At 46.4% G+C, this 20,158-nt stretch overlaps 1 protein-coding gene and 1 non-coding gene across 5 annotated transcripts in view; both read right to left on the reverse strand.

Annotated features, from left to right (window-relative positions):
* Positions 1-14,731, reverse strand: part of LOC118376224 (cell adhesion molecule 3-like) — a 218,397-nt gene extending 203,666 nt beyond the window's left edge. For 2 of the 4 annotated variants that reach the window (XM_052476232.1, XM_052476231.1), the window contains exons 1-2: positions 14,475-14,717; positions 12,691-12,855 (exon numbers count right to left, since the gene is read on the reverse strand). In XM_052476232.1, the coding sequence (XP_052332192.1) occupies positions 12,691-12,808 (118 nt within the window). In that variant the 5' untranslated portion in view covers positions 12,809-12,855; positions 14,475-14,717. Of the gene's footprint in view, positions 1-12,690; positions 12,888-14,474 lie in introns of all 4 variants that reach the window. The other 2 variants (XM_052476230.1, XM_052476229.1) reach the window with 2 other exon arrangements.
* Positions 14,732-18,128: 3,397 nt separating this feature from the next.
* trnar-ucu (transfer RNA arginine (anticodon UCU)) lies at positions 18,129-18,202 on the reverse strand. Its single transcript has one exon. It is a non-coding gene; the product is annotated as a tRNA-Arg (tRNA).
* Between the last annotated feature and the right edge of the window lie 1,956 nt (positions 18,203-20,158).

The raw sequence follows: 20,158 nt of genomic DNA on the forward strand, positions 1-20,158 counted from the left end.
CATTTCACTGTATGGTCTACTACACCTGTTGTATTCAGCATTTCACTGTATGGTCTACTACACCTGTTGTATTCAGCATTTCACTGTATGGTCTACTACACCTGTTGTATTCAGCATTTCACTGTATGGTCTACTACACCTGTTGTATTCAGCATTTCACTGTATGGTCTACTACACCTGTTGTATTTGGCGCACGTGATAAATAAACTTTGATTTGAAGTCTGCTGTAAATGATAATGCAGAGGATTTTCCCAAGGTTGCTGTTGACTCATATCGCACTGTAGTTACTGGGGTCAAATTTGTCTCCACTTCGGTAGATTGGGGTGATCCGTCCTTGGTTCTAAATATTGGGGAAGATGCCAGAGCTAAGCATGATGTTAAGGAGTTTAAGTATAGCCAATTGGAATTTGTTGTCTGAATGTTTTCTAATTACATTGAGCTGCTTTCTGACATGCTGTTCCCTCTTTTTCCATAGTGTATTTCTGTATTGTTTTAGTGATTCACCATAGTGAAGGTGTAGACTCAGGTTTACTGGGTCTCTCTATGTTTTTGCTTGGACAGGTTTCTCAATTTCTTTCTTCGGTTTTTGCATTCTTCATCAAACCATTTGTCATTGTTGTTCATTTTCTTTGGTTTTCTGTTTGAAATGTTTAGATTTGACAGAGAAGTTAAGAGGTCAAATATACTGTTTAGTATTTCTACTGCCAAGTTTACACCTTCACTATTACAGTGGGATGTTTTTCCCAGGAAGTTGTCTGAAAGGGATTGAATGTGTTGTTGCCTAATTGTTTTTTGGTAGGTTTCCACACTACTTTCCTTCCATCTACAGCATTTCTTAATATTATTCAGTTCCTTTGGCTTTGATGCCTCATGATTGAGTATTGCTCTGTTTAAGTAGACTGTGATTTTGCTGTGATCTGATAGGGGTGTCAGTGGGCTGACTGTGATCTGATAGGGGTGTCAGTGGGCTGACTGTGATCTGATAGGGGTGTCAGTGGGCTGACTGTGATCTGATAGGGGTGTCAGTGGGCTGACTGTGATCTGATAGGGGTGTCAGTGGGCTGACTGTGATCTGATAGGGGTGTCAGTGGGCTGACTGTGAACGCTCTGAGAGATTCTGGGTTTAGGTCAGTGATAAAGTAGTCTACAGTACTACTGCCAAGAGATGAGTTATAAGTGTACCTACCGTAGGAGTCCCCTCGAAATCTACCATTAACTATGTACATACCCAGCGTGCGACAGAGCTGCAGTAGTTGTGACACGTTTTTGTTGGTTATGTTGTCGTAGTTGTGTCTAGGGGGGCATATGGGGGTGGTAATGCTTTACCTCCAGGTAGGTGTTTGGTTATGTTGTCGTAGTTGTGTCTAGGGGGGCATATGGGGGTGGTAATGCTTTACCTCCAGGTAGGTGTTTGGTTATGTTGTCGTAGTTGTGTCTAGGGGGGCATATGGGGGTGGTAATGCTTTACCTCCAGGTAGGTGTTTGGTTATGTTGTCGTAGTTGTGTCTATGGGGGCATATGGGGGTGGTAATGCTTTACCTCCAGGTAGGTGTTTGGTTATGTTGTCGTAGTTGTGTCTAGGGGGGCATATGGGGGTGGTAATGCTTTACCTCCAGGTAGGTGTTTGGTTATGTTGTCATAGTTGTGTCTATGGGGGCATATGGGGGTGGTAATGCTTTACCTCCAGGTAGGTGTTTGGTTATGTTGTCGTAGTTGTGTCTAGGGGGGCATATGGGGGTGGTAATGCTTTACCTCCAGGTAGGTGTTTGGTTATGTTGTCATAGTTGTGTCTATGGGGGCATATGGGGGTGGTAATGCTTTACCTCCAGGTAGGTGTTTGGTTATGTTGTCGTAGTTGTGTCTAGGGGGCATATGGGGGTGGTAATGCTTTACCTCCAGGTAGGTGTTTGGTTATGTTGTCGTAGTTGTGTCTAGGGGGGCATATGGGGGTGGTAATGCTTTACCTCCAGGTAGGTGTTTGGTTATGTTGTCGTAGTTGTGTCTAGGGGGCATATGGGGGTGGTAATGCTTTACCTCCAGGTAGGTGTTTGGTTATGTTGTCGTAGTTGTGTCTAGGGGGCATATGGGGGTGGTAATGCTTTACCTCCAGGTAGGTGTTTGGTTATGTTGTCGTAGTTGTGTCTAGGGGGCATATGGGGGTGGTAATGCTTTACCTCCAGGTAGGTGTTTGGTTATGTTGTCGTAGTTGTGTCTAGGGGGCATATGGGGGTGGTAATGCTTTACCTCCAGGTAGGTGTTTGGTTATGTTGTCGTAGTTGTGTCTAGGGGGCATATGGGGGTGGTAATGCTTTACCTCCAGGTAGGTGTTTGGTTATGTTGTCGTAGTTGTGTCTAGGGGGGCATATGGGGGTGGTAATGCTTTACCTCCAGGTAGGTGTTTGGTTATGTTGTCGTAGTTGTGTCTAGGGGGGCATATGGGGGTGGTAATGCTTTACCTCCAGGTAGGTGTTTGGTTATGTTGTCGTAGTTGTGTCTAGGGGGGCATATGGGGGTGGTAATGCTTTACCTCCAGGTAGGTGTTTGTCCCCCCGTGTGCTGAGGGTGTCAGGTTCTTGTCCAGTTCTGGCATTTAGGTCGCCACAGACTAGTACATGTCCCTGTACCTAGAAATGATTGATTTCCCCCTCCAGGATGGAGAAGATGTCTTCATTAAAGTATAGGGATTCTAGTGGGGGGGAATAATTGTAGGTAGCACAAAGGAGGAGATTTTTCTCTGTTAAGATCATTTCCTTTTGAATTTCTAACCAAAGTGAGTGAGTTAGGTCTGCTCTATACCAAATGACCATACCCCCTGTGTCCCTTCCCTGTTTCACGCCTGGTAGTTTGGTTAATCAGACCACCAGCTCTCTGTAACCTAGAGGAAAACCAGTGGGTCCATACCATGTTTCTTGTAGCATGACAATGTCTGTGTCCAGGTTCCTGCTCTTTAGGCCAAAGGCAGATGAGCTCAGGCCTTGGATATTCCAGGATGAGATTGTGTCCAATGTTGTTAGTCGTGTGGTTCGTCCTCAGACCAGTAAACTCTCTCTCTCACTCACTTACCTCTCTGTATCTCACTCACTCCTCTCACTCCCTCACTCAGTCTGTCTGTCTCTCAGTCTCCCACTCACTTTTCTCTCTCTCTCTTTCTTTCACTCACTCACGTCTCACTCAGTCTCTCTCACTCACTCAGTCTTCCACTCACTTTTCTCTCTCTCACTCACTCACTCACTCACTCACTCACTCACTCACTCAGTCTGTCACTCACTCACCTCAATCTCTCTCTCCCACTCACTCACTCACTCACTCACTCACTCACTCACTCACTCACTCACTCACTCACTCACTCACTCACTCACTGTCTCTCTGTCACTCACTCAGTCGCTCACTCACTCAGTCTCTCCCTCAATCTTTCTCTCTCTCTCTCTCTCTCTCTCACTCTCTGTCTCTCACTATCTCAGTCTCTCACCCTCACTCACTCTGTCACTCTCACAATAACTCAGTGTCTCTCTCTCACTTTCTCTCTCTCACTCTGTCTCTCAATCTCTGTCTCTCAGTCTCTCAGTCTCCCACCCTCACTCAGTCTCTCTGTCACTCAGTCTCTCTGTCACTCAGTCTCTCTGTCACTCACACTTTCACTCACACACTCACTCAGTGTCTCTCTCTCACTTTCTCTCTCTCACTCACTTTTCTCTCTCTCTCTTTCACTCACTCACATCTCACTCAGTCTGTCTCCCACTCACTTTTCTCTCTCTCTCTCTCTCACTCACACACTCACCTCAATCTTTCTCTCTCTGTCACTCACTCAGTCTCTCACTCACTCACGTCTCTCTCTCTCTCTCACTCTGTCTCTCACTATCTCAGTCTCACACCCTCACTCACTCTGTCACTCTCACTCAGTCTCTCACTATCTCAGTCTCTCACTATCTCAGTCTCACACCCTCACTCACTCTGTCACTCTCACTCAGTCTCTCACTATCTCAGTCTCTCACTATCTCAGTCTCACACCCTCACTCACTCTGTCACTCTCACTCAGTCTCTCACTATCTCAGTCTCTCACTATCTCAGTCTCACACCCTCACTCACTCTGTCACTCTCACTCAGTCTCTCACTATCTCAGTCTCACACCCTCACTCACTCTGTCACTCTCACTCAGTCTCTCACCATCTCAGTCTCTCACTATCTCAGTCTCACACCCTCACTCACTCTGTCACTCTCACTCAGTCTCTCACTATCTCAGTCTCTCACTATCTCAGTCTCACACCCTCACTCACTCTGTCACTCTCACTATCTCAGTCTCTCACTATCTCAGTCTCACACCCTCACTCACTCTGTCACTCTCACTCAGTCTCTCACTATCTCAGTCTCTCACTATCTCAGTCTCACACCCTCACTCACTCTCACTCAGTCTCTCACTATCTCAGTCTCACACCCTCACTCACTCTGTCACTCTCACTCAGTCTCTCACTATCTCAGTCTCACACCCTCACACACACTCTCTCTCTCTCTCTCTCTCTCTCTCTCTCTCTCTCTCTCTCTCTCTCTCTCTCTCTCTCTCTCTCTCTCTCTCTCTCTCTCTCTCTCTCTCTCTCTCTCTCTCTCTCTCTCTCTCTCCCCCCCTCTATGTGTCTGTCTCTCTCTCTCTCTCTCTCTCTCTCTCTCTCTGTCACTCACTCACTCTGTCACTCTGTCACTCTGTCACTCTGTCTCACTCACTCACTCACTCACTCACTCACTCACTCTGTCTCTCACTCACTCACTGCATCCTCATTCTTCTCCCAAAGACTTCCTGTCATGGATTCAAAATAACTTCCTTAAACCAATGATTACACCAAAGCAAAGCTTTTAAATCCATGATGGAAGTGTGCAAGTCCACACTTCGGAAGAAGGGTGGATAATAGGGATGAATTGGATATCAGTGGTCTGGGCGGGTCCATCCAGAGTAGAGATCTAGGATCAGTTCTTTCCATGTCCATGTAACCTTTTCCCTTGTGATCTATAAACAACAAAACTGGTCCCAAATCAGCACCTATCCTACTCTTGATACATCCAGTATGCACGTAGGTTGGGAAACCAGTGGACTGGGCCGTCAAGAGTAGAGAGAGAGTTAGAGGGCGATGAAAAAGCCTCATATTAATGTCACAGTCACTAGCCAGTAATTCAACAAAATAACTAGGGCCTCAGGCTTCTTGTTCTCCAGTTGTTAATGAGTCAACGCTGCTTATCAGTCATCATTGATGACAGGATAGGTAGAGCCTCCCTCCACCCACTCACTGTTGTGGAGGTACCAGGCCTGTCTGTGTATTAGTGTTCATCCCAAATGGCACCCTATTCCCTATTTAGTACACTACTTTTGACAGAAATCCGTCAATTTGGGGGCGAACTTAGCGACATGTTTCCCATCAGCCCTGGCCTGGTCTGGCTGGCACACAGGATGCCCAGTCAGCATCTGCCTCTCAAATGGCATCCTATTCCCTATATAGTGTACTACTTTTGACCAGAGTAGTGCACTATATAGGGAACATCATGCCATTTGGGACGCATAGTCGGTCAACAAACAGGACGTCGCCCTGGCCTGACGTAACTAGGTTAGAGATACAGAACCAGAGCTGTATCTCAAAACAGCACCCTATTCCCTATATTCGCTCTGGTCAAAAGTAGTGCACTATACAGAGAATAGAGTGCCATTTAGGACCAACCCTCAGTCAGCCAGTCATCAACAATAAATAGCACAAACTGGAAATGAGTGGTTCTTTCAGGAGGCCTGTGCTCTGCCAGAACTCGATTCCCTGAGCAAACTAAAGTGAACTGCTGGCACAGAACACAGAGGCCCTCCCTCCCTCCCGCCTTCCCTCCCTCCCTCCGTCCGGCCTGTAAATTTCACCCACATTAATGATTGGTCTACACCCATCATTTCATCTGTATTCATTATTGGTCACAGCTGGAAGTGCAGCCTCTCTCTGCCCCACTCAATCCAGCGGTCCGTTGCCCAGACGCCAGAGAGAGAATACACTGAGGAAAATAAACCATTAATCACGTTGTGTTGTGGTCTTGAGATGACACAATGGGTGCGTCTGAAATAGCACCCTATTCCCTATATGGTGCACTATTTTGACCAGAGCCCTGTGGGCCCTGTTTCCAATGGCCTTACGAGCCCTTGCTAAAAGAAGTGCACTACACAGGGAATAGGGTGCCATTTGATTCACAGACATTATTCCCTGAGGTCTCCACTGAGAAGGGGCACGGTCAGTGACAGGAGGCCAGTGTGTGTGTGTGTGTGTGTGTGTGTGTGTGTGTGTGTGTGTGCGTGTGTGTGTGTGTGTGTGTGTCATGCTGTGTGCTTATGAGTGCTACAGAGGGTGGCCACGACACCCTGGCCTGAGGTAACTTGGTTAGTGATACAGAACAGAGTTGCTTTCCAAATGATACGCTGTTTCCTATATAGTGCACTACTTTTACCCAGGGTCCATAGTTTATCCATAAGGCTTTGGTCAAAAGTAGTGCACTGTAATAGCGAATAGGGTACCGTTTGGTACTCAGTCTTGGCCAATCACAGCTCTAATCTGTAGCCTTCAGAGAGCCAGTCCAGTTGAACTGTTCCACTACACATCCAGCTGTGGAGAATAGATACTGTACACAATTAGAGGCTCTCTGTATAGGGGCCCAGCACAGACAAACAGCGTTGCTCTGCTCTGACTCTGACACGATGCTCATATGGGGATTCCTTCTGCATCAAATGTTTAAATGAGTGCCGAGTCGCTGACTTATGTGAGCTCTCACTTGTATTGTGTTGCTAATATTATTGATGAGCATTTTGTTTCGGGGAGGACGAAAACAAAACACAGCAATAACATGGAGGTTTTGAAAGCATGAAAGAAGCAAGTATAGATTTTGAGACATGTTGTAGTGACAGACAGGCTTGGTGCATCTGATCGTTAATCTGTAGTCATTGATCTGCCATACTAATCGTTTTTCCTCTCTGAAACATAACATTGCATTATTTATGCTAAGTGGGCCCTTCTGTTCGGGCAATTTAAAATGAACTGCCCATTCACCGGCCACTACCGGCCATTATTGGAGCCTCTCTCCCATTCCTCTCCATCTCTCCCTCTCTCAATATATCTAGGTCTGCATCTCAAAGGGCACCTTAATCCCCCCTCATGAGCCTCAGGTCAAAAGTAGTGCACTACATAGGGAATAGGTTGCCATTTGGGGTGCAGCCACCCAGTTACCAGGCACCCAGTTACCAGGCACCCAGTTACCAGGCACCCAGTTGCCAGGCACCCAGTTGCCAGGCACCCAGTTGCCAGGCACCCAGTTGCCAGACACCCAGTTGCCAGACACCCAGCTGCCAGACACCCAGTTGCCAGACACCCAGCTGCCAGACACCCAGTTACCAGACACCCAGTTACCAGACACCCAGTTACCAGACACCCAGTTACCAGACACCCAGTTACCAGGCACCCAGTTACCAGGCACCCAGTTACCAGACACCCAGTTACCAGGCACCCAGTTACCAGGCACCCAGTTACCAGGCACCCAGTTACCAGGCACCCAGTTACCAGGCACCCAGTTACCAGGCACCCAGTTACCAGGCACCCAGTTACCAGACACCCAGTTACCAGACACCCAGTTACCAGGCACCCAGTTACCAGGCACCCAGTTACCAGGCACCCAGTTACCAGACACCCAGTTACCAGGCACCCAGTTACCAGGCACCCAGTTACCAGGCACCCAGTTACCAGACACCCAGTTACCAGGCACCCAGTTACCAGACACCCAGTTACCAGGCACCCAGTTACCAGACACCCAGTTACCAGGCACCCAGTTACCAGACACCCAGTTACCAGACACCCAGTTAGCAGGCACCCAGTTGCCAGGCACCCAGTTACCAGGCAGCACAGCTGTGTCATAGTTTAGGTCGGACACACAACATTAAGCCACATGTACCTTTTAAAAAGGGGCAATCTGAGATTAGAAAAACAACCAAGTAGTAACCCTAAACAGCTGAAGGATGGGTCTGGAGAAATGTAAAGCCCAAAAATCAGATAGATTATTCAAGAATCAATGGCTATACTGCATTTTTTATTTTTTATTTTAAAAAAAACTTTTAAATCATTAATTTAATGTATGTACCAATCACAGAACAAACGACTAGACAACCAGATTTATGAGTCCCAGTTGATGGACAGTAGTGCAAAACCGCTCTTAGCTACAAACAACAAAGGCCAGTGATTTCATCGGTTTGTTCTTGCATGGTCAATTCTGCACCAATACAAACCCTAATCAAATGTGACATATTTCTGAATGCGAGAAGTCCTTTTTGCAATACACGTGCAAATTGCAAACTCGTGTTGAATTTACTAAATAAGCTCCACATGAAGAATCACACACATTATAAGGTCTACGCCCTCTCAGGTTCATACATCAGGACTTGATTATCTTTTTGCATCTCATCAATGTCTTGAATTTGATAATTGCAATCTTCATTTCTATTTGATTTCATTAGCATGTTCCCAACACTGACCTCGGTCACGTCCCAAGTGCCACCCTATTCCCTACGTAGTTCACTACTTTTAACCAGAGCTCTATTGGCCCTGGTCAAAAGTAGTGCCCTATATAGGGAATAGGGTGGCACTTGGGACGAGCCCTCATCTCAGTATCTGCATAAATGTGTTTACCATTGCTACCCCACAGCAGTATACAGTACAGCTTCTCACTGACTCACATTGGCAACTCCTCCAACTGTTCTATACACATTTCACATGCAGAAGCACAGAAACAAAATACAATTATGCATAATTCAACAACAGACAGTAAAAACAGTTGATGTAGTTAAAGTGTGTTTGCTTTTCAATTTGCGGGGTTCTGTGTGGGTGCACATCACATCTGCAAGAGTGAGCATATTGACGTGAGATAATATAGGCTACTGTGTGTCTGAGTTGGGCTGAATAGGTAACACAGCCAACTCTAGTCCACATGTAATCCCTGCATGGGAAACCAGGGATCGCTCCCCAGTCCAAGATTCTGTCTCCCCAAATCTATGTATCCTACTGTCTGAATAAATACAAAATACATCAAAAATATATACTTATAAAAAAATGATATAGGGTGTTTTGTAGTGTTAGTGAGACTGTAACAGTGGTTAGTCTGTGGGATTAGTGACTGTAACAGTGGTTAGTCTGTGAGACTGTTACAGTGGTTAGTCTGTGGGACTGTAACAGTGGTTAGTCTGTGGGATTGGTGACTGTAACAGTGGTTAGTCTGTGAGACTGTTACAGTGGTTAGTCTGTTGGACTGTTACAGTGGTTAGTCTGTGGGACTGTAACAGTGGTTAGTCTGTGGGATTAGTGGGACTGTTACAGTGGTTAGTCTGTGAGACTGTAACAGTGGTTAGTCTGTGGGACTGTTACAGTGGTTAGTCTGTGAGACTGTAACAGTGGTTAGTCTGTGAGACTGTTACAGTGGTTAGTCTGTGGGACTGTAACAGTGGTTAGTCTGTGGGACTGTAACAGTGGTTAGTCTGTGGGACTGTAACAGTGGTTAGGCTGTGGGACTGTAACAGTGGTTAGTCTGTGGGACTGTAACAGTGGTTAGTCTGTGGGATTAGTGACTGTTACAGTAGTTAGTCTGTGAGACTGTTACAGTGGTTAATCTGTGGGACTGTAACAGTAGTTAGTCTGTGGGATTAGTGACTGTAACAGTGGTTAGTCTGTGGGATTAGTGGGACTGTTACATTGGTTAATCTGTGGGACTGTTACAGTGGTTAATCTGTGGGACTGTAACAGTAGTTAGTCTGTGGGATTAGTGACTGTAACAGTGGTTAGTCTGTGGGATTAGTGGGACTGTTACATTGGTTAATCTGTGGGACTGTTACAGTGGTTAATCTGTGGGACTGTAACAGTAGTTAGTCTGTGGGATTAGTGACTGTTACAGTGGTTAGTCTGTGGGATTAGTGACTGTAACAGTGGTTAGTCCGTGAGACTGTAACAGTGGTTAATCTGTGGGACTGTTACAGTGGTTAATCTGTGGGACTGTAACAGTAGTTAGTCTGTGGGATTAGTGACTGTAACAGTGGTTAGTCTGTGGGATTAGTGACTGTAACAGTGGTTAGTCTGTGAGACTGTTACAGTGGTTAGTCTGTGAGACTGTTACAGTGGTTAGTCTGTGAGACTGTTACAGTGGTTAGTCTGTGAGACTGTAACAGTGGTTAGTCTGTGGGACTGTAACAGTGGTTAGTCTGTGGGACTGTAACAGTGGTTAGTCTGTGGGATTAGTGGGACTGTTACAGTGGTTAGTCTGTGGGACTGTTACAGTGGTTAATCTGTGGGACTGTAACAGTGGTTAATCTGTGGGACTGTAACAGTGGTTAGTCTGTGAGACTGTAACAGTGGTTAGTCTGTGAGACTGTAACAGTGGTTAATCTATGGGACTGTAACAGTGGTTAGTCTGTGGGACTGTAACAGTGGTTAGTCTGTGGGACTGTAACAGTGGTTAGTCTGTGGGACTGTAACAGTGGTTAGTCTGTGAGACTGTAACAGTGGTTAGTCCGTGAGACTGTTACATTGGTTAATCTGTGGGACTGTTACAGTGGTTAATCTGTGGGACTGTAACAGTAGTTAGTCTGTGGGAGTGGTTAGTCTGTGGGACTGTAACAGTGGTTAGTCTGTGAGACTAACAGTGGTTGGGACTGTCTGTGGGACTGTTACAGTGGTTAGTCTGTGAGACTGTAACAGTGGTTAGTCTGTGGGATTAGTGGGACTGTTACAGTGGTTAGTCTGTGGGACTGTAACAGTGGTTAGTCTGTGAGATAGTAATGTAGAACAGGGAGAGAAACTGTGTGCTTGTATCTAACCACCATCACTCAACAAAGACTGCTCAAATCAATGAATATGAAAAGATGATTTCCTGCCAATCGTAGGGTTTTTTATTGATAGATGTGTGTGTGTGTCCACTGGGAGCAGTGTGTGTAACATATTGTCTCCATTGAGGGCTCTCCTAATCAAACCTCTATGGCTCTAATTATCATACCAGGCTTACACAATAATGTGGGTGTAGCCTATTGTATGCGCGAGTGTGTGTGTGTGTGTGTGTGTGTGTGTGTGTGTGTGTGTGTGTGTGTGTGTGTGTGTGTGTGTGTGTGTGTGTGTGTGTGTGTGTGTGTGTGTGTGTGTGACACACAGAGGCAGAGCACAGGCCAACCTGTGCAAGTGTATATCACACACATTCTTCAAAAACAATAGCAGAAATTCCATTGGAGTTCGGGGGGAAAGGAGCTTGGTGACCTTGTAATAACACAGTAACAACTAAAAACTGACATCAATCTGGATAGAGTAGAAGATCCTGGAGGGTGACAGTAGAGGAGGGTGAGACTAGAGGAGGGTGAGACTAGAGGAGGGTGAGACTAGAGGAAGATGACAGTGGAGGAGGTTGACAGAAAAGGAGGGTGAGAGTAGGAGGGTGTCAGTGGAGGAGGGTGACAGTGGAGGAGGGTGACAGTAGAGGAGGGTGTGAGAGTAGGAGGGTGACAGTAGAGGGTGAGACTAGATGAGGGTGACAGTAGAGGATGGTGAGACTAGGAGGGTGACAGTAGAGGAGGGTGAGAGTAGGAGGGTGACAGTGGAGGAGGGTGACAGTAGACGAGGGTGAGACTAGGAGGGTGTGAGAGTAGGAGGGTGACAGTAGAGGGTGAGACTAGAGGAGGGTGACAGTAGAGGATGGTGAGGCTCGGAGGGTGGCAGTAGAGGAGGGTGAGAGTAGAGGAGGGTGACAGTAGAGGATGGTGAGAGTAGGAGGGTGACAGTAGAGGAGGGTGAGAGTAGAGGAGGGTGAGACTAGGAGGGTGTGAGAGTAGGAGGGTGACAGTAGAGGAGGGTGAGACTAGGAGGGTGACAGTAGTGGAGGGTGACAGTAGAGAAGACTAGAAGAGGGTGAGACTAGAGGAGGATGACAGTAGAGGATGGTGAGGCTAGGAGGGTGGCAGTAGAAGAGGGTGAGAGTAGAGGAGGGTGACAGTAGACTGAAGAGGGTGAGACTAGAGGAGGATGACAGTAGAGGATGGTGAGGCTAGGAGGGTGGCAGTAGAAGGAGGGTGAGAGGGTGAGAGTAGGAGGGTGAGGAGGGTGACAGTAGAGGAGGGTGTGAGACTAGGAGGGTGAGAGTAGGAGGGTGACAGTAGAGGGTGAGACTAGAGGGGGTGACAGTAGAGGATGGTGAGGCTAGGAGGGTGGCAGTAGAAGAGGGTGAGAGTAGAGGAGGGTGACAGTAGAGGAGGGCAGTAGAGGAGGGTGAGAGTAGGAGGGTGACAGTGGAGAAGGGTGACAGTAGAGGAGGGTGAGACTAGGAGGGTGACAGTAGTGGAGGGTGACAGTAGAGAAGACTAGAAGAGGGTGAGACTAGAGGAGGGTGAGACTAGAAGAGGGTGAGATTTGAGGAAGGTGAGACTAGAAGAGGGTGAAACTAGAAGAGGGTGAAACTAGGAGGGTGAGAGTAGAGGAGGGTCACAGAAGAGGGTGAGAGTAGAGGAGGGTGACAGTAGACGAGGGTGACAGTAGACGAGGGTGACAGTAGACGAGGGTGACAGTAGACGAGGGTGACAGTAGACGAGGGTGACAGTAGACGAGGGTGACAGTAGAAGAGGGTGACAGTAGAAGAGGGTGAGAGTAGAGAAGGGATGAGAGAGATTCTTACCAAAGACAATGAAGTTGCTCTGAACAGAGGCTGCCAGTAGTGTCAATAAACTCAGAGTCCATAGATTTGGGACCAGGTAAGAAGGGAATGCCATGGTTGGTTGGTTCGTCTCAATCATCAGGAGGTTTAGGCAGGGTGCAGGGGAGAGGAGCACCGGAGTGTTACCTGCGGGGGGGAGAGGAGCACCGGAGTGTTACCTGCGGGGGGGGGGGGAGGAGCACCGGAGTGTTACCTGCGGGGGGAGAAGAGAGTAGCACTGGAGCTACCTGCGGGAGGAGGGCGATAAAACAAGAACAAGCCGTTCGGGATAAATTGGTTGCGTTCTGATCGGTTGGCGGGTGCTTAATACACTTTTGGACATCGTTGCTCACGCGCTTCTCCGTGGGTATCGTAGATCTGCTGTCTGTGTCATATCGTACCGGGAGCGACGCGGTGATCGAGCCTACCACCGTAAAAGGCAACGTTCTAAATCACTAAGGGCGGAAAATCAGTGTGGGCTGTCATTACCCTAAATGTATTCAACGGTGTCTAAATGTATTCAAGCTCTGGAGTATAAGTGGGATGTTTTCTGGGCCCAAAACAACTCTTGTTAATTACAAATATCCCAAATGAACCAAATCCAAATTCTCCCTGTTTGGCCAAGCAACACGTCGGAATGGACAGCAAAATGCTTGCACCTGTCGCCCGCTGAGAATTGCCTGACGGTGCTTCTCTCCTCACATGACACAGATGTAGCACACACGGTGTCACTATAATACCCTCAGCCTCTCACACACACACACACTGAAATAGCCTTACATGGCGGCCGAGCCAAGGCTTGGATCTATCCTCGAAATTCTCCTTCGCCATTCGGTTCAGCGCGGGCCATGGCTAGAGAGAGGTTGCCAGTGGGACGGACGGGCGGGCGAATAGGGCGGGGATATGATGGGGGGGTTCTTGTTGTTGGAGCCATTAGAGAAGAGTGTGTCGATGAAAAAAACAGAACTGATTTGTAGAATAACGTTAGTGCTGATCACCACCTTTAAAGGGTTGGATAAATCCAATCTAAAGATAGGTTGGGAACCACTGGACTATAGGACCTTAGGTACTAGGACCCCTAGGAGCACTTGGCCTGTCCAAAGGGGGTACTTGAGAAGTCTCATGAGACCATAGGTCTGCTGGTAAAACTCACATGTGGGGGGGTACTTCAGGGGTCCTCGGGCAGAGCTACATGCAGTTAGTGGCAGGCTACAGTAACCGGGAAAGAATGAGAACCACTGCCACAGCCCAGATGGCACCTGCAATGCTGCTGGATGCCGCGTAGAAACGAGGAAGGAGCCCGGTATGGTTTATCGTGCCTCCTCCTTTCCCTAGCCTGCCTACACCTTTTCCCCAGTAAAGGAAATTAGCCCTGTGTAATGGTAATCAGAGGGACACCTCGTAGCCTATACGTAGAAATGAAGGCGCACACCGTTGTAGATTGTAGTAACACGACCAATGATAAAAGCCTTGCATGCAGGAAAGGGAGGGGAGAGATGGCGAGGCATAACGTAGCCTACAGTCCAATAACAAAAAGCATATTCGCACTAAATTATACAACGCGTCTAGTATTGTATTCCCGGGTCAAGATAATGCTTTTACCTCCAGCACCTGCCAGTAGCCTAGGCAACTGGGTGAGGCGCACGCAGGAACATTCCAGGACACGAAAGCATAGTATTTACAACAGTGACAGGTGTCGATCGTTTGTTACAGCCCGGACACAGCCAACAACAATAATATTGTTAGGGACATAACAGTATACACACCGAAATAGGCCTGCCTCTGGATTCTCGATCCTGAATGGATAGGCTATTTGTCGCCGTTGGTTCTGGAAGTGGTCCCTGTATTGCAGGAAAACTGGCGCTTGCTCTGATGCCTCCCTGGATCTGTCTATATTGACTTTTTCCTTCCTTCTTCGGATTGTTGTTTTTCTAGCTGTTCCCTCTCTCTCTCTCCACGGCTACCGTTTACTGCAGCAAAAACAGTCTGTCTAAAAGAAAGGAGGTGGCGTGTGGAGGGGGAGGGAGCGAGGGGGAGGGGACTTTAATACGATTTGGCCCGTACCATTCGGATAAGAGGGCAAGAGCATACTGCCTGTGAGAGGGATATACATGCAGGGGAGATAGAAATAGAGACACTATTAAAAAAAAGTATGTGGACACCCCTTCAAATCAGTGGATTCTGATATTTCAGCCACACCTGTTGCTGACAGGTGTATAAAATCGACCACATGCCATGCAATCTCCATAGACAAACAGAGCTGCCGGGTCAATTGGAAGTGCTGTTATTGTGAAGTGGAAACATCTAGGAGCAACAACTGCTCAGCCGCAAAGTGGTAGACCACACAAGCTAGAAGAACGGGACTGCCAATTATGTACTTAAAAATGGTCTGTCTTCTGTTCCAACAATCACTACCGAGTTCCAAACTGCCTCTGGAAGCAACATCAGCACAAAGAACTGTTCATCGGGAGCTTCATGAAATGGGTTTCCATGACCGAGCAGCTGCACACAAGCCTAAGATCACCATGTGCAATGCCAAGCATCAGCTGGAGTGTCACCATTGGACCGGTGTAAACGCGTTTTCTGGAGTGATGAATCACACTTCACAATCTGTCATTCCGACAAACAAATCTCTGTTTGGCGGATGCCAGGAGAACGTTACCTGCCAGAATGCATAGTGCCAATATAATATTTGGTGGGGGTGGAATAATGGCCTGGGCTGTTTTTCGTGGTTCAGGCTATGCCCCTTAGTTCCAGTGAAGGGAAATCTTAACGCTACAGCATACAATGACGTTCTACACGATTCTGTGCTTCCAAATTTGTGGCAACAGCTTGGGGAAGCCCCTTTCCTGTTTCAGCATAGCAATGCCCCCGTGCACAAAGTGAGTTCCATACAGAAATGGTTTGTCAAGGTTGGTGTGGAAGACCTTGACTGGCCTGCACAGAGCCCTGACCTCAACCCCATCAAACACCTTTGGGATTAATCGTAAGGCCGACTGCGAGCCAGGCCTAATCGCCCAACATCAGTGCACTACCTCACTATAGCTATTGTGGCTGAATGGAAGTAAGTCCCCGCAGCAATGTTCCAACGTCTAGTGGAAAGCCTTCCCAGAAGAGTGGAGGCTGTTATAGCAGCAATGTTCCAACGTCTAGTGGAAGGCCTTCCCAGAAGAGTGGAGGCTGTTATAGCAGCAATGTTCCAACGTCTAGTGGAAAGCCTTCCCAGAAGAGTGGAGGCTGTTATAGCAGCAATGTTCCAACGTCTAGTGGAAGGCCTTCCCAGAAGAGTGGAGGCTGTTATAGCAGCAATGTTCCAACGTCTAGTGGAAAGCCTTCCCAGAAGAGTGGAGGCTGTTATAGCAGCAATGTTCCAACGTCTAGTGGAAGGCCTTCCCAGAAGAGTGGAGGCTGTTATAGCAGCAATGTTCCAACGTCTAGTGGAAGGCCTTCCCAGAAGAGTGGAGGCTGTTATAGCAGCAATGTTCCAACGTCTAGTGGAAAGCCTTCCCAGAAGAGTGGAGGCTGTTATAGCAGCAATGTTCCAACGTCTAGTGGAAGGCCTTCCCAGAAGAGTGGAGGCTGTTATAGCAGCAATGTTCCAACGTCTAGTGGAAGGCCTTCCCAGAAGAGTGGAGGCTGTTATAGCAGCAATGTTCCAACGTCTAGTGGAAAGCCTTCCCAGAAGAGTGGAGGCTGTTATAGCAGCAAAGAGGGGACCAACTCCATATTAATGCCCATGATTTTGGAATTACATTTTAGACAACCAAGTGTCCACATACTTTTGGTCATATAGTGTATATTGGAGAAAGAAAAGCTGAGATGTCATATTCATATAGACTGTATCCTATGCCCAAATATGTTATTTGTCATGTCATCTAAAAATAATAGACTAATTGTTTTTTCTGAATTGTTCTTCTTTTATCTAGTTTCTCCATTATTATAGATGTAATAGCCTAGGTAGTGGTAGTAGGCTAGTCCCCAATGCCCATAGATAAGAGTTAGGTCTAGCTTCATCAGTCATGAATCAATGTTTTTCTCTGCTTTCCGTTAGGGAGTAGCCTTTTTGACTGACAGCGTGAGACGTTGTCTTTCTGAGTGGAGTCACAACGCTCAAGGCCCGACAGACTGTACTGGTGGGTGTTCAGTGGAGGAGGGTGGGGTGGGGGGCGTTCAACTCGCGAGGGGATTAAGGATTAGTTTTGCATGCGGATTAGTTCGTGTGTAGGGGGAGACATGGGGTTAAAGTGGTGGCTGGCGCGGAGGCACGAAAAGCCCTATCACCATAGGCGACAAGCAGAAGGCAGGAAAAAAATCAATCTTAAACTGGGCGGAGATAGGAGAGGGGATCACCAGACAGCTGAAGTAGCAGCAGGAATGTTTTTTTCTAAATGTAATGCCTCTATTTAAAATTAAATATAGACACAGGCCTTCTTATGCCTACTCATTCCAGCTTTTATACATCCGTTATAATTCAAATGTGGTTGTTGAATTCGCTGTTAGAGAAGACTGAAATTCAAGGCTCTATACAGCAACAACAGAAAGTCACTGACCGGGTATGAGAGCGCAGGACAGCTCCAGGTGCTGAAAACAGAAGCGCGCCGCCACGAGTTGTCGTTGCGCGCTCTTTCCTGTATGTATCCTCATCAGCAACGTACAGTTGTCATTTGGGCTTTTTAGAGATTATGATGACTATTATGATGATGATTTAGACCTAGAATGGTCTACTATTTAATTTGTGTAATTAAAAAACATTTGCACACAGGCGCGTGCGTGTGTTTGTAATGAGTCCCATGTTCAATGTGAGTTTTTGTTCATTTTTTTGTAAAATATGGCTTAGACCAAATGTATAATTAAAAGACACTCATTTTTGCCTATAATTAAAATTATCATAATTTTTCACATACTGGTAGTCCGAGAGGGTAGGCCTATAGCCTATATTATATTGACTTGTGGATGAATGTGTGAATGAATTCAGATCACACGAAAGAAAGGATACGTGGTGGAGGGGAGAGGGGGGTGAATGGAAAGAGATGGGTGTCGGGACTTAACAAAATGTTGAGCTGAAGCTGTAGTCTTCCGATGTAAAGTGTTTGATGAGGAGGGTCAGCCTACCGAGTGCAGCATGCATTGTGCATACCTCCCTGATAACGATACCCCGGTGCTGCGATGAGAACTGATTGTAAGTGGAATACAATGTGTGGGCGGGAGAAACCCAAAAGCATCTATCTGTTATGGAGATTACATATTTCATTTTAAATAAAAATGGCATTATCTAAGCCGTGTATCCAGCGCCACATTTGGATACTAAACATACATTAGAATGGACAGAATTGCATGTATAATGCAATAAAAGTATGCTTCAATTGGCCAATTTAGTACATTTATTTTTTCTAAAAAGCAGACCAGCTCCTTAGCAAACCCATCTCTGCCGGGACTCGAACCCGGAGCCTCTGGATTAGAAGTCCAGCGCGCTATTCCATTGCGCCACAGAGACTGAGCCTCACCATTGGATGAAAAGCGTGTTTATATTCTGCCTTTCTAACCGTATTGACCATCCTCATGACATAACGCAGCATCAGGACCACTTGGCTGCTTTTCTCGGACAGACCGATAGGTGCGCATCACTATTCAGCGCCAATATGGCGATATCAGTCCCTGTTTGTTTCATCCGAGGGACAAGCGAACGTCTTTGATGTAATCTATAAATCAAATCGAATTGGTCACAAACACAAAATTAGCAATGTTATTAGCGAAATGCTTTAGTTCCTATCTCCAACAGTGTAGCAGTATCTAACAATTCACAACAATACACACAAACCTAAAACTAAAATAACGGAATTAATATATAAATATTAGGATGAGCGATGTCGGAGCGGGATTGACTACAGTACAGTAGAATATATACATAGGAAATGAGTAAAACGGTATGTAAACATTAACGTGACTGGTGTTCCATTATTAAATTGCAGTGATTCCATGTCTATGTACAAAGGGCAGCAGCCTCGACGGTGCAGAGTTGAGGAACCGGGTGGTTGCTGGCTGGTGATGGCTATTTAAGAGTCTGATGGCCTTGAGAATAAGCCGTTTTTCATTCCCTCGGTGCCAGCTTCGATGCACCTGTACTGACCTCGCCTTCTGGATGATAGTGGGGTGGACAGGCCGTGGCTCGGGTGGTTAATGTCCTTAATGATCTTTTGGCCTTCCTGTGACATTGGGTGCTCTAGGTGTCCTGGAGGGCAGACCGCACCACCCTCTGGAGAGCCCTGCAGGTGCAGGCGGTGCAGTTTCTGTACCAGCCAGTGATACAGCTCAACAGGATGCTCTCAATTGTGCATCTGTAAAGGTTTGTGAGGGTCTTACGGGCCAAGCTGAAGATCTTCAGCCTCAGAGAAAAATGTATGTGATGCAGACCAATATATGTGCTCTATAAACATGGATTTGTGTTTCTGGCTATCATGTCACATGAACTACATTTTATACTTGATTTTTTTATGCCTTTTCCAGAAAAGATGATTACACAAAAAAAAAATGAAAGAAATTGTCTGAGGATGGAGCTGGATCTGAAATGAAAAGGGAACAGTTTCATGAAAAAGCTTTTTATTTTAAGGTTAAAACCCAGGTCATGTGACATGATTGCCCAACACAGAGGGCTCCATCTGTAAAATATGATTATAAGTGAATTTGTAATCATTTAATAACTTGTAAATATCAGAAAAGCATCCGATATATCGAGCTCTCACTCTTTCAGCAAACTAAACGGTGTCTACTATTTGGTTCTATTGAGAATGAAGAAACTATACATTTTCACACACAAAAACATGACAATATACATGATATAAATAGCCTAGGGCTGAGCACTTCAGCTTTTACAGTTGGCCATGTATGATTGGATAAAAAAAAGAAGGAATACAAATCAGAGTTCCATCATGCAAATCAGTGTTCCATCATGCAAATCAGTGTTCCATCATGCAAATCAGTGTACCATCATTTTTTATAATATACTATTGCACCCATTTAGTGTCCTCCCAGGTGGAAATCAGTTCTTGATTACAAAGGAAGAAAGCGAACAGTCTTCAAGTCCAGATCTGAATTTTGCCTTGCAGTATTAGAAAGGACATTTGCAACAATCATACTAAGCAATAATGTTGGCAATGTGTGTTCTGAAAATGCACATGTGCAAAAGGTACACAACACTGCCCTTTCCATGACGGACTGACCAAATGAACACAGGTGACAGCTATGATCCCTTATTGATGTCACTTGTTCAATCTGTGTAGATTAAGGGGGAGACTGATTAAATGATTTTTAAGCCTCGAGACAATTGAGACATGGATTGTGTATATGTGTGCCATTCAAAGGTTGAACGGGCAATAAAATATTGAAGTGCCTTTGAACGGGGTCTGGTAGTAGGTTCCAGACGCACCGGGTTGTGTCAAGAACTGCAACGCTG

Source organism: Oncorhynchus keta, chromosome 23 (assembly GCF_023373465.1).
Source record: "Oncorhynchus keta strain PuntledgeMale-10-30-2019 chromosome 23, Oket_V2, whole genome shotgun sequence".
Lineage (NCBI taxonomy): Eukaryota > Metazoa > Chordata > Actinopteri > Salmoniformes > Salmonidae > Oncorhynchus > Oncorhynchus keta.